The 15,350-nt window shown below is 40.9% G+C and overlaps 1 protein-coding gene across 2 annotated transcripts in view; it reads right to left on the minus strand.

The window, feature by feature from the left end:
• Positions 1–15,350, minus strand: part of gtf3c3 (general transcription factor IIIC, polypeptide 3) — a 67,351-nt gene that overhangs the window by 2,754 nt on the left and 49,247 nt on the right. For both annotated transcript variants that reach the window (XM_031292272.2, XM_035998792.1), the window contains exons 11-14: positions 5,870–6,072; positions 5,200–5,301; positions 4,829–4,961; positions 272–497 (exon numbers count right to left, since the gene is read on the minus strand). In XM_031292272.2, coding sequence (XP_031148132.1) covers positions 272–497; positions 4,829–4,961; positions 5,200–5,301; positions 5,870–6,072 — 664 coding nt within the window. The remainder of the gene's footprint in view (positions 1–271; positions 498–4,828; positions 4,962–5,199; positions 5,302–5,869; positions 6,073–15,350) is intronic.

Raw genomic sequence — 15,350 nt, forward strand, 5'->3', positions numbered from 1 at the left:
TCCAATCTGAGTTTTCTGTTGCAAGACTAAAACAACTTTTGAACGTACATGTTCCACCAAAACAAGTTCCTTCCAGAGGCTATTTTGCAGCTGCACCCTGGCTTTTCCCGGTGCTAAGCGCTGCCCATGACAATTGTGATTGGTTTCAAGAAATGCCAATAAACCACAGCACGATTTTCTCCCATCCCGGAATGCTGCGTGGATTAGCCAGACCCTCCTCTACAGCGATGTGGAGGAAGGTCTGGCAAAGCGAGACTATACATAAGTCTACCTAATGTAATTGTAGGCCTTGTAGTAGTTGTGGTCGAGGATGGTGGCGGACAGGCCGAAGAACTCCATCTCCTTCCTCTTGGGCTTGTTGTCGTAGAAGGAGAAGAACTCCATGGCGGACTCTACTAGGAGCTCGGCCTCCTCATAGCGCTGCACCTCACATAGTGTCAGCACACAGCTCACCAACAGCTGCCACCAGTCTTCTTTTGACAGAACGTTGGTTTTACCTGGGCACAGGGATGAGATTATGCCATTATTATAGCATCAGTATGAATTGTAATTAGGGCTGCACGAAAATATGCGATAACATTGTTTAATTTCGTTCTGCATTTCTATTGCTTTCAGTATTCTGCTAAAATACAACAAATTGATTGTTGAATTTAAAACAAATGAAAGGAAATCATTTCCAACATTATTTTATTGAACAAATTGAAAATTTTATTGAATATAAATGGCAGCACTAAAAGAAGAAATATAGCCACAAGCTGCAATTCAAGGGTTCAAACCCTTTCTCGGCCAACAGAAAAATATAAATGGACTGCATTTATATAGCGCTTTTCTATTCTTAAGGACTAATCAATGCACTTTTACTCATTACAGGCCCCTTTCACTCACATTCATACACTTTGAGAACAGACTGCAGGAACCTTCTGATTGTTAGGCAAACACTTTACCACCTAAGCAAAAGCTGCCTTAGGAAGCAGCCCAATCGCCAAAAGTCAAAGCAGCAAGCAACACTAAACAGATGCCTAATCGGCAAAAGTCAAAGCCACAGGCAGCATTGAACAGATTTCGGTCTTTACAAAGCCTATTTAGCTAAATGCTAACTAGGCCACGCCCACATGCACCAATCAATATGACACTTCCTGGTTAATACTCGCCCCGAGACCATGTGTATTAATTATGTTGAAATTCTGTCCACCAGGTTTTGCGGTACGTATTTGTGGTATTTTTGCCACCCCCTATGGGTTAAAATTGAAATTGTTGTTTAGGCCTATTCCTTAGGAAGGACTGAAGATATGTTTCAAATGTTATGATGATTGGTCAATACCATTATGGCCAATTTACCAGTGACGTCTTTACATTAGGGGCCGGTGGGGCCGGGCCCCACCAGATGGCACTGTGGAGCAGTGACATGATCAATAATTCAAAGTAACTAATAATATAGAATTTAATATGTATATTCTTTGTAACTAACATTGTTGCTAGTTTTATTACATATAACAAGGTAGCACTGTCCAATACATTCCAAATATCTTCCTATGGGCGATCTATCTGCTACTTCTAGCATTGTTCATTTGGTGAGCATGGGGCCGGCCCCTCAGCATTCATTAATCAAGTGAGCAGATGAAAACATTGTGCGCATGTTCAACGCGTTCAATAATAAGCTGTGGGTCACGAACATGTTGGCCCCATAGCCAATAAAACATAATAGAATGACCTACGTCAAGACGTTTTTGAAACGTAATTTATGTAGTATGGGCATTGCTAGCCAGCTACTAGCTAGCACAACTGTCAGTTATGTTTGTTTGTTAGCTACTACGCATAGCAAGCAGTCTTGACCTCAACCCCATTGAACACTTGTGGAATCAGCTTGGGCGTGCTGTTCGTGCCAGAGTGACCAACACAACCACGTTGGCTGACTTGCGACAAATGCTGGTTGAAGAATGGGAGCCATCCCACAGCAGTGTGTGACCAGGCTGTTGACCAGCATGAGGAGGCTGTTGTGGCTGTGTATGGTTGTTCCACACGCTACTGAAGCTCCTGTTTGTGAAATGAATAAATTGTTAAATTGCCAATATGTCTTGTTTCTTCAAACTTCAATCATCCAATCCACCAAACACCAAATGAGTCAATGGCAGAATAAGCTGTTTAGCATTGGCAGAGAAGATTTGGGAAATTTTTCATGGGCGCAACCCACATACTCAGTGCTGCTGCTCATCCCACAAATGCATGTTCCTTACAAATGGGGCACCATTTGAAAGGGAACTTAACAGGCTTTCTAACGGTATAAGATTTATTGCCAAAAAGCATTGTTACCACAGAGAAATAATCGACCAAACACAAATTTCCTTACTTTTTGTGCTAAGTTTATATATATATATATATATATATTTTAACCAATGATTCACCTAAATATTTGCTGTTTAAATGGTACTGCTGACAGAAAATACATGTTATGAACTTCTTCACAACTAACGTGATGTGCATTCTTTTTAGAAATCAATTCGTTTTTAGAAATGTCTCATGATATATTGAAGTGTATTATTAAATTTTTGTTTTTGTTAAAGCAGCCAATAAACCAGAGCAAGTTTTTCTTCCATCTCGGAATGCTTTGTGGACTAGCCAGACCTTCCTCCGCAGCACTGTGGAGAAAGGTCTGGCAATGCGAGACTACAGAGACTGGAAGATTTAATTGGCATTAAAGGAACTGCACTAAGCTGGTTTGAGTCCTATTTATCAGATCAACCTCAGTTTGTTAATGTTAACAATGAATCCTCCATGCACTCTAAAGTTAGCCATTGTGTTCCACAAGGCTCGGTGCTTGGAATATTATTAGGAAACACTTTAAATTTTCACTGTTATGCGAATGATACCCAAATATACCTATCAATCAAGCCAGATAAAACCAGTCAGTTAGTTACACTTTAAGAATGCATTCAGGACATAAATTCCTGGATGACCTACAATTTCCTGATGTTAAACTCAGACAAAACTGAAGTTATTGTGCTGGGCCCAATTATACTTATCAATCAAGCCAGACGAAACCAGTCAGTTAGTTAAACTTCAAGCATGCATTTAGGACATTAAATCCTGGATGACTTACAATTTCCTGATGTTAAACTCAGACAAAACTGAAGTTACTGTGATGGGCCCTAAACACCTCCAAAGCTGTTCAATAAATATATAGCTACTCTGGATGGCATTGCACTGGCCTCCAGCACTACTGTCAGAAATATCCAAGTTATTTTTGATGAGGGTATATCCATTAACGGCAACATAAAACAAATCTCAAGAACTGCCTTTTTTCACCTGCGTAACATTGCCAAAATTAGGCACATCCTGTCTCAAAACGATGCAGTAAATAGTCAATGCATTTGTTACTTCAAGGCTGGACTATTGTATTTCCTTATTATCAGGTTGCTCAAACAAGTCCCTTTAGACTCTCCAGTTGATCCAGAACGCTGCAGGGCGTCTACGGACAAGAACAAAGAAAAGAGATCATATTTCTCCCATATTAGCTTCTCTGCATTGGCTTCCTGTAAAATCCAGAATTGATTTTTAAATCCTTCTCCTGGCCTACAAAGCTCTTAATGGTCAGGCACCATCATATCTTAAAGAGCTCATAGTACCCTATTGCCCCACTAGAGCACTGCGCTCCCAGAATGCAGAGAATTCAGTTAGGTTCACAGAGTCTCCAAAAGTAGAATGGGAGTCAGAGCCTTCAGCTATCAGGCCCCTCTCCTATGGAACCAGCTCCCAGTCTGGGATCGGGAGGCAGACAACGTCCCCACATTTAAGAGTAAGCTTAAAACTCTCCTATTTGATAAAGCTTATAGTTAAGGAGTGAAGAGTGGCAGAGTTCGCCTAGACCGGCGTGGGAGTGTGTGTAGCTCCAGACACAGCACCCCCTCCTTCTGTCTGCTTCTCTTCATAGTTGTTGGATTCATCTACCAACCCTTTATAGGCTGGCTCAGGTTTTCCAGCTCTTAGTTATGCTGCTATAGTTTTAGACTGCCGGGGGACTTCCTTTGGCACACTGAGCTCCTCTCTTTTTCCATAGGGGCATTCATGTCCCAGTAATGCTTGTTACTAACTTAGCTCCAGGGGAGCTTATTCCCTGCAGTCCTTATGTTTTTTCGCCTCGCAGATTTCCTTGGATTGGGGTGGCACCTAAATTGTGGTTGCAGCTGCTGCCGTGGTCCTGCTCAACGTCCTGTTATGCCCTGCACTGCTACTATTATTATTTCTAGTCATAGTTCTATTATCTTTATTGTTACTATAATTACCACTGTTCACCATACCAACTGCTATAATTATTATGAATCATATTTCTCTATATCTGTATATCTGTATTAATGTCTCTGTGTCCCAACTGCCACCGGCCGCCCACCAAGAGTCAGGGTCTGTCCGAGGTTTCTGCCTGTAAAAAGGACATTTTTCTTCGCTACTGTTGCACCAAATGCTTGCTCGTCGTCTCCTAGTTTGTTTTAAATACTTGAAGGCTACATGTCACTGTTCTTTTTTGTAATGTTAATAGTTTGTTTCTTTTTTTCTTTTATTTATTTATTACTTGAAAGCTACATGCCACTTTGTTTTTTTTTGTAATGTTCAAATGTTTATAATAAAAGAAGTGTATTTTGAAGTACATAGGATTTATTGTTTTGGTTTTACACACAGACACAGAGACACACAGACACAGACACAGACAGACACACACACACACACACACACACACACACACACACACACACACACACACACACACACACACACACACACACACACACACACACACACACACACACACACACACACACACCACACAAACACATACCAGTGTTGTCCAGATAGGCAGCTTCATGGTCAGCAATCTCTGGCAGCATGTCTTTGGCCTTCCCCAGTCTCAGATGATTCTCACCTGACACGGTCACAGAACGCACACACACCTTAGCTCGCTGCATGGCCACCTAGGACACAGAATAAAACGGAATTGACCTCTTAAGTGTTTCGTTTTACTAAAGACCATACGTACAGTATATGATCTCATATAATCCAGGGCCAGTATTTACTAGCATTGTGTAAATTTCACATTTTTTTGTATAAAAAAATGGACTTCTCTCTACAATATGTCTGTACACATTAGCTTTGACCAATTAAAAAAAAACTTCCTGGATAAATCGTCCTCAGTGCATGTGGGTGTGTTACCTTAAGTAGCATGGAGATCATGGTGATCATGGCATCCAGGTAGTCCTGTGTTTGTCCCTGAGTCTTCAGCAGTGTGGAACGATGCAGCAGAAGCTTTAATTCCTAAAACCAAAGCATACAGAGAGATATTAGTATATATACGGACAAATAAATTATCCTGGCCCTCTTTTAAAATCCATACACTCAGGTTTTAATTGTTCAAAACATGAATGTAAAGTTATGCATGATAAAAATAAAACCAGAATCTAGAAATTCTAGAAAATCTAGTTATGGCCTTGAATAATGGCAGAAAAGTTTTTTGCAGAACATGATGTTGTCACAATAGAGTTGACCTTTGACCTTTTGGGTATAAAATGTCATAATTTCATCATTTTATCCTACACTTTTTTGTAAAGATTTTTCATCTTTTTATATATTTTTTTCTTGCCAGAAATGGCCTTCCATAAGTATGTCTACAAGTATGATTGTTGAGTGAAAAAAGGTTGTGAATGTGGTATAATAAATAATTTTTTCGGTCACAACACCCCTAAAATATCGATATTCCAGGAATTCCATGACCAGTGGAAATAATGTAAAATTGATGAAATGCCGTGTCTAAGGCCTCTTAAGAACAAGATACCTGAAGATGCTTGACTCTTATTAACCCATACAAAAACACACATGCTCTTGCCTTTTGTGCAGCTGATGAGTCCTGTGCCAGTGTGTCGCTGTCATACATGGACTCCAGGGCCTTAAGGGCACACTCCGGCCGGCCCAGCTGCTGCTGCAGGGTGGCCAGAGAGAGCCGAGCCTCCAGGTGCTGCGGAGCCATCTCCACCACCTTAGCGTAGCTCTCTGCTGCTGCCTCCATGTGGCCCAGCGCCTTTAGACACTCTGCATGATAGAGAGATAGAAGAGATGTGTACATAACAGTGTTTTCATTTCCTCTAATCAGAGCCAAATGTCTGGCCACTCTCCATTGACAAGTGTTAACTTCCTTGAAGGCAGGTACTCTGTTGAAGTTTAAAATATTGGATCTGCCCAGAGCCACTCTGGATCTGCCATAATCAATTGCTAACATTTGGTCATGACGTTGGCTTAGCATCGCTAGTGTTCGCCTTAGCCAACTCTTTCATCACTAACAGAGCGAGCTGGAAAATCAAACTTTTCCCGAACCCCGTGGGGAGGAGGGCCACAACATCATGGCCACCAACAACTCAAACTAGCACACAACCTCAATGTCATTGTTCTCAGCCACTCCCTCTGTTCGCTGATTGGACAGGTAAAAATTTGACAGGCGAAAACCTGCGAATATACCGCAAACCCAGACAGAGTACTGAAGAAAAATGAAAATTGAGCGGAAGTACGTAGGAGGGCGGCGCCAGGCTACCTTTTTGATGCATGATTCTGGAAATACACTTCTCCTTTTCTCTGCTTCTCTTTATAGTGGTCGGATTCATCATCATTCAGTCCTTATGTTTTCTCACCTCAAAGTTTTCCTTGGATTGGGGTGTTGAACGGAGTGGCACCTAAATCATGGTTACAGCTGTGGCCATGGTCCTGCTTGATGGCCTGCTATGCCCTACTACACACCGCTATGCACTGCTATGTCCTGAACTGCTACAACTATTATTTCTAGTCATAGTTCTATTTCTATTATGTTTATTGTTACTATAATTAGTGGGAATGCTGATTCAGCAGCATTCCAACTATTGTTATTCTGTTCTTTATTAGTGGGAATGCTGATTCAGCAGCATTCCAACTATTGCTATCCTGTTCTTTATTATTATTCTGTACGTTTTTTGGTTGTCCGTAACTTCTGCATACGTTCAGCTATTAAAACCATTCAACTTTTAAAATGTTGAGCTCTTTCAGCTAATGATGGGACTTCTTCAACTTTTTTTCTACCATTTATACTTTTTTAAATAGTAAGCTTTTAAACATTTTATTTTAACATTAAACTCAATGACAGCATGATTCAAATCCTTCAAATCCTCTTCTGCTTCAAAATGTATCTCCTCCTACATTCTTTCACCTACAGACGTGATTCAAACTTTAAACCATTCACAAAAACTTCATATAATATATAATTTTATAATTTAATATATTTTAAAGTTTTTGTGAAAAAGCTATTTAAGGATTTCAGGATTTTTTTGAGTTTATAATGCATGACTTACAGTGGGTGATGTCATCAAGTAGAGTGCGGAGCCAAAAAAAATTCTTTGTCCCTTCTCTATAAATTGCTCTTACACCCACAATTTGTACTTGTCATACACAATTTATACATCAAAATGTAGGTATTTTTGTCTACTCTCAGTTATGCGATATGACTTATACTTTTGGCTTGGTAAGCTTCCAAATGACGACAGTTCCAAATCTTCCTCCATTCGCTGCCCTGTTAAACATCCTCCACATTTCCGAGCGAAATGCAGAGCGAACCACTTTTTTAAATCGCTGATATGCCCACATTTTTAAGTTTATCCACATAAATGTTATATTGATACATTCACAAAGGCCTTCTGGTGCTAAGGATGAGGTCGTTTGACTGATACCCCTTATCGTTTTAGCAATCTGAGCCTTTATTTGAGAGCTTGCTCTCAGTGTCTTTGAATAGCTGCAGTGTGGCACATGTGACAGTTTCAGCAGGTGACACGGTCGTTAGCTGATTAAAGGGTGTTTACAAACATGGTCACTGGTCATACGTTACCATGACAGCACTTTCACAGACAGTTTAATTGAATACTACAGGCAGTAATATGAACATTAGTCTATATCTTTTGCGTTCCACTTCTGTCTGTTTGTCTGTCTGTCTGTTTCTGTTTCTCCCTGTCTGTTACTCCCTGTCTCTGTCTGTCTGTCTGTTTGTTTCTCTCTGTCTCTGATTGTCTGTCTGTCTGTCTCTGTCTATCTGTCTCTTTCTGTCTGTTACTCCCTGTCTCTGTCTGTCTGTCTGTCTGTCTGTGTGTCTGTCTATCTGTCTCTTTCTGTCTGTTACTCCCTGTCTCTGTCTCCGTCTGTCTGTGTGTTTGTTTCTCTCTGTCTCGGTCTGTCTGTCTCTTTCTGTCTGTTTCTCCCTGTCTGTCTGTCTGTTTCTTCCTGTCTGTCTGTCTGTTTGTCTCTGTCTGTCAGTCTGTCTGTTACTGTTTCTTCCTGTCTGTCTGTCGCTGCCTGTCTCTCTTTGCCTGTCTCTGTCGGTCTGTCAGTCTGTTTCTCCCTGTCTGTCTGTTTCTCTCTGTCATTGCATGTCTGTTTCTCTCTGTCTCACTCCCTCCTTCTCTGTCTCCCTCCTCTGTCTCCCTCCTCTCTCTCTCTCTCTCTCTCTCTCTCTCTCTCTCTCTCTCTCTCTCTCTCTCTCCCTAGTGTCATTTGTGATTTGATCCATGTATATATCCAGCTTCTTTTCAGGCAATATATTCACCTCTCAGCTCTTTAGGGTCATGCTTTTTTGTTCTATGCAATGGATATGTCTGATAATACAAAGTATTTATACTTTTAGCCTTTTTAGTCAATTTATTGGAACTTCCACTTTTGACAGTATTACAGTTTTCCAGTGAACAGTTTTCCAGCTTTTTTCAGCAGTGCAGTGCAATCCATTTGAGATTTTTCAAACAATTTTGTTCATATTTCCGCATTTTCATCTATGTTTCTCATAGCATTTGTAAGTCTTCCATTCTTAATAAATAAATTCAGACCTCACAATGTTCTACATCTTTTGGCATCGTTGAACTTTTAAAGCCAACAATTCAGTTTAGCGTCAGCTTTTCAAAAAAACTTTAAATATTCCACATCTTACATACATCAGTGGTGTTGTTCAACTTTTTAATGAAATTCATGGTTATTAAAACCATTCATACTTTTCCAACTTTCCTCACTACTTCAACTTCTTCTTACGGATTTAAGCTATTCATCCAGTTTAGCTTTAGCAATTTAGCTATTCAGCATTCCCACGCATTTTCTGCAGGAAATGAATTTTCTAGTTGCCACTGTTCATCATACCAACTTCTATAATTATTATGAATCATATTTCTCTATATCTGTGTCTCTGTGTCCTAACCTGCTGTGGCAGATGGCTGCCCACCAAGAGCCTGGGTCTGTCCGAGGTTTCTGGCTAAAAGGAAGTTTTTCCTCGCCACTGTTTCACTAAATGCTTGCTCTTGGGGGAATTGTTGGGTCTTTGTAAATTATGTGTGTATGAGTGTGTGGTCTAGACCTACTCTATCTGTAAAGTGTCTTATGATAACTCTTGTTATGATTTGATACTATAAATAAAATTGAAAAGAATTGAACTCTCAAATCTGTCTGAGCAGGGTTATGGTAAATATTAACATTTTCTAATCAGCGGCTTTCAAATTTCAGTCAGCTGCTGCCATGGCGCCCAGAAGTTTGAAGTCTTTATCCTCTTAACAAAAAGGAAAAAAATATGCACAAAATCTGTAGTATCATTGTTTACATTTTCTTACACAAAAAGTGAGAACAAGTTTGTTTGAATATTAAAGCACCCTGCATGTTTACTCAATCTTCAATTAAAGATACTAGTGCAGTGCCCGTTCAAAACATGCCTGTTTGGAATGGGCTGATTGCTTGGCCTCTTGTATTGCTGCTTGTAGCTTTCTCCAAAACCATTGTACTCCGAAATTACTTCCAGAGGGACCCCAAAGCACTTAATATGCAACTAACTGTATACTACTGCCTTACTGTGTACTTGTATTTCAGAGGAAAACATTGTATATGGAGTTTTATTCCTTTCTTTATTCAAGAGTGCGTTCTTTCAATTTGATAGTATTTCTCATTAATTTCATGTTTAGATTTTGTAATCATTTTGCTCAAAACCTTGCTCTCACACTCAAATAGCCATTGCTCGCGCTTGGATTTGCTGTGCTTCTGCTTAAACTTTCTGCTTGGACTCAGATATGTTGTTGCTTGGACAGATATCCTGCTCTCAGCTTAAGCCCTTCTCGCACTCAGGATGCTTCTGTCCGCTTAGAAATCTTCTCTCGGATTTCTCCTGAACTCTAGGATTTTTTGTGTTACAACCCTGTCAAAATCCCCCAACCAACAGAATGCCAGGTGTAGTGTTGACCAATGAAATGATCCCTGCCCCATTGAGGGTGCGTTCACTTTAGGGAGATTTGGCTAATTTCAGACATGTTAGAGCCAATAGTAAAACCTAAACCGTAGGACTTCCGGGTATTATATAATTTCTGGAGAATTTTATCAAGTCCAAACTATCGCTCTTGGACATTGATCTAAAAATACAACGCTGCCATCAATCACTCAGACCGAGACCCCCACCACAAGCTCCCCCGAGATCTATGATCGCAGCCTTCCAGAACCAAAGAACTGGTACTGCACACTGCATGGAGAAAGAAAGAGGTAAATCTCAATGGGAACGACTATCCTGCTGAAATTATGAAGAAAAGAAAAGAATACGCCCTGCTGAGGAAGGTACTAAAACAAAAGGGACTTCGGTTTCAGACCCCGGCACCCGCAAAACTCCAGTGTTTCCCATACATTGATATTTGTATGAGCATTAAACATAACACACAGAAGAAGTAGTTCCTTTTTCCGACATCAATCTTTTTCCCCGCAGAGAAGACGGCTAGAGTCAATCCGGAGTTTAATGGTTAGTATTATGACGTTATTACCGGTATTTATTTATTTATTCGGTTTTTACTGCATAGAGAAAGATTAGGCGCCCCCTAAAGAGGTTTTAGCCAGCTCCAGAGGAATAACACAAGCGCCAAAACGTCTGATTTTCAGCTACCAGCATTTGCAGAGTCAGATTGTACCGGACTCTCCAGATGACCATGCTGCTCTGGGGACCAGCGGCGCAGCGAGAAATCACTGCTGACGGACGCAGAGCTCCGACTGCGGTCTGTGTTGTCTACCTAAGTTGAGACGGTTTAATAACCTGTAAAAATAAAAATGTCTCGTATGTCGTGGTAAATACTTTCCCCCGTGTTTTGGTACAGTTAATTTTAACACCTGAGGCGAGCCATATGGGAGTAGCCTACACATGGAACTGCATTGCCCTGATTCCATGAATATGCAGAGACGTCATCTCGCTCCGCCTTTCTGCTGAGGCCCGTTCACGTAACCGCATCAGTTAAACTTTATTTCACACTATGATGGTTACATTTGCAACAATCTGCAGTTCACATGCACTGTAGGGGCAGTCTGTTACTCTACATCATAGACAATTTATTTATCAATATTTCAAAACAGAAAACATTACACTTCACAGTGGTTTGTATTCATAACACTATTGTATTATTGTACAATTTAGCTACAACAGTAATAGCAGTTACCTTATGTAAGTCACTCGTACATTTTTCAACTGAGGAGCAAAACATGCTCCTTGGGAAAAAGATACGGTTATGCCCTGTTCATACTAATCAAATGAACCTGACTTTGTTGTTAAGTGTAGTCAGATGTGAAAGCCCCCTTCCCTTACTGCATTATACCATTACATTTAAAATTTTGAATTGTTACTTTACTAATTTTGTATAAAATTAAAGCTGCAAGCAGCGTTGGACGGGCCCTCGCACCTCCTTGCAACCATGCATTTGCGTGGCACTCAGACACTGCAAATCGTCACCAATGAAAAGGGAACTCTCTCCTAGGGATGTCACAAGAACCGAAACTACTGACACCTTCCGGTTCTAAAATGACAAAACACCGACGATGCCCATATTTTTTAAGCACCGTAGGCACCGTTAGCGATAATGCCTGTGTTAGCAGCATTAGTGCTGCGCCTCTTCCGGAACTGATGGGGGCAGTATACGCTTCAGAGTGTTCCAGTCGATATATTCAGAAGAAGGAGGTCACAAACAAGTGGCACTTCCGGTACATATCTTTCGGAAAAGTATGAATGAGAGTCAACTCTACCCGACCTAAACAATGGCATGTTCACTGCAAACTCACGGTCCTCTCTTTCCGATTTACAGCCCCCCTCTCTTGGCTTCAAATTACTCACCGTTGTCGGCTACGGCCGCTGAACAGGCTACACGATGTAAAACAGCCGTGGCTCGCTTGCCTGCTCCTCCAGTAACGTTAGCCGTTAGCAGGGTTAGCATGGCGGCGTTAGCCACAGTTAGCCAGGACCTGTCGGGATCACTCTACTGGCAGTGTCTCAATTGTTTTTGCGAGTAACCAACTCGGGTACTCTAGTTATATAATTCTATTTGAGTACACGAATGTTGAAATTACATAAAATGCCCGCCACTTGTAGCCGTGATAAATTAGCCTGAAGCTAATGCTTAGCTACCTGTTCAGGAGGAAATTAGCCTACCTTTTGGGCTCTAGCTGTCTCCATCTTTCAAATACATCTCCAAAATTTACCCGGGGTTTGTGATGTCTCTGGTCACGCAACTGTTAGAAACACTGTTGTTGTTTTTGCACATACCTTTTGAAAACATGCCTGGAAGTCTGGAATATGTCTGGGGACACTAGTTGTTGCGCTATGACCATTAATTGCACTTTATTATGTTGTTCTATGCTCTATTGCACAAATTTTGTATGTCTTGTTATGACATTTTAATATTTTAATAAAGAAGTTCATGTTTCAAGTTAAAGTACATGGAATCTTAGAAAATCCTTTTTTTTACCGTGGTATCAACATCGGCATCGAGAATCACCAATGAAAACAGAACTCTCTGTGATGGTTTTGTACTTTTCTGTTGTCTGTATTGTTCATTTGTGTATGTTCTGTTGTTGTATATTTTATTCTGTATACTTATGCCCCTGTTTTGTAGGTTTCCGGTTTTTGTGTTCTCTGTCCTCCCTTGTGTTTAGTGTTGTGTCAAGTTTCTGTGTTTAGTTGATGTCTTGTTTTCTGTCTGCTTTTTCTGTTTCCTGTTTTATTTTGAGACTAGTTTTACTTTCTGTTTTCCCGCCTTGTCTGATTGTCCTGCCCCGCCCTGATGTGTTTCACCTGTTGTCTCACCTGTTCCTGGTTTGCTCGTTTCCTAGTGTATTTAGCCTCTGTGTTTCCCCTTGTCCTTGTATCCGTTTGTGTCCTCGTGCTGTCAGTTTGCTTACGTTTGTGCCTGTTGCCCCGTTCTGCGTGAGTTTGTGTTCCTCGTTTGGTTTGTTTTTACTTTGTCAGTTTGTACCAGCCTTGTGCTTCTTTTTGTAGTTCCCTTAGCGTTTTCCAGCCTCTGTACTGCCGCCTTTAGTTAATAAATCCTCAGTTTGAACCTTCTCCTGCCTGCCTGCCTGCTCTCCCTGCATTTGGGTCCACTTTTCCTCGCTCATCACAACACTCTCTGCTCAGTTCAATGATCCGTCACACAAGACTGTACCTTAAAGGGGTCACCAGTTATGGAAGGGGGAATGGTTTAAGCATAGGGGGGCGGGCCAAACCATGACCGATGACAAAAGAACTCTGCTGAGTTCAATGATACCTCACACAAGACTCTACCTTAAACGGTTCAAAAGTTATGAAAGGGGGCGTGACATGAGTAAGTGGGCGTGGTTAAAGTATAGGGGGCGGCTCAGTATCACATGTAGACCACACATAAGTTTAGTGTAAATCGGATGATATTTGTCATATAAGGCTGATTTCCTGTTGCCAGCAGGGGGCGCTATCAGCAAAGGTCAATATTGGCCTGTAGATGTCCTCAAGCCTGGACTGATTGTTGATCATGGGAAATTTCAAGCAGAATGGACAATGTACACTCTAGTTACAGCCACTTTCTCGTTCATCGCTAAACATTCAAAAAGGCCGCCATGCCACACCCACACCGTATGACGAAAAGTCTTGATTTTAATAAATTTTCATCTATGAAGTCTTGATATGGCACACACCAAATTTGAAGTCGATCGGATGAAATCTCTAGGAGAAGTTCGTTAAAGTATAGCACCTTGACTTTTAGGTCTACTTCCTGTTGCCACTAGGTGGCGCTATGACTTTGAGTAAATATCTGTCTATAGATGTCCTCAGGGTTGGACTCTTATGAATCCTGAAAAGTTTCGAGCCAACTGGACAATGTACAATACAAGTTACACCCACTTCCTGTTTTGATGGCAAAACGCACAAAATGGCCGCCCCGCCACAGGCCATGCCCTATGGCGAAAAGTTTTTTTTTTAATAACTTTTCATCTTTAAGGTCTTAAGATGGCACAGATCAAATTTGAAGTTGATCGGATGGAATCTCTAGGAGGAGTTTGTTAAAGTACGACGTGGAAATGGCCAAAATCGCACTAATTTTAAACATTCAATTCAAAATGGCGGACTTCCTGTTCTCATTGGAGCCCAATGAGCTTTTTTGTACGTCTTGACATGATACATATGTGTACCAAGTTTCGTTAGTCTATGTTAAACGTACTGCAGGGGCTGAATTTCTTTTTACTTTGTAGGGGGCGCTAAGCGAGCCATTTTTGTGCGCCTATTCCTGAAACCCTTAAAATACGTAAACTTTCACCAGAATTGATGCGACTGCCAATTTTGGTGAGTTTTTGAGTATGTTAAGCCCCTCAAAAAGGCGATTAATTTGCCGGAAGAAAGAAGGAAGAATTCCTTAAGTTTCAATAGGGCCTTCGCCGCTGTCGGCGCTCGGGCCCTAAAAATAGTTATAGCATTCTTGTGTAACTCTCAGGAAATCCCTTAGGGAGATACTGGTTCATTATTAGGGCCCGAGCGCCGACAGCGGCGGAGGCCCTATTGAAACTGAAGGAATTATTAATCCTTCGTCTGGCAAATTAATCGCATTTTTGAGGGACTTAACACTAGAAGTGCCGGAATTCCATAACTACTAGAACTGCCGTGAGCGGTCATTTTGACCGCCAGGTTCCAAACTCTATAATCTCTCATGATAAATACCTAATTTCGATATGTATTGTGTTAGGATATCTTTAGAAAAACGTAATAACACCGAAATGTACATTTTAACGAGTTTAATTATACATTTGAGTAGTAATACGTGTTTCAATAATTCATATCATGGCATAGTAAACCGTAATTATTTCATACATTAATATTCTGAAAAATATGGCGTGGAAATTCATTTAACTTAATTCATAATAGCCAAATAACAATTAAAAGTATCTTATTTGAACATTTAGCTATAACCTGGCACTGCCTCCATTTTGGTGTCTGCTGCGGTACACAGCTCTGCTCGGACCGTGCGCCGCTGCCCTTTTTTCCTCCATAAACTCCGCTCTCAGCTCCT

This window comes from Sander lucioperca, chromosome 24, assembly GCF_008315115.2.
Source record: "Sander lucioperca isolate FBNREF2018 chromosome 24, SLUC_FBN_1.2, whole genome shotgun sequence".
In the NCBI taxonomy this organism is placed as follows: Eukaryota; Metazoa; Chordata; class Actinopteri; order Perciformes; family Percidae; genus Sander; species Sander lucioperca.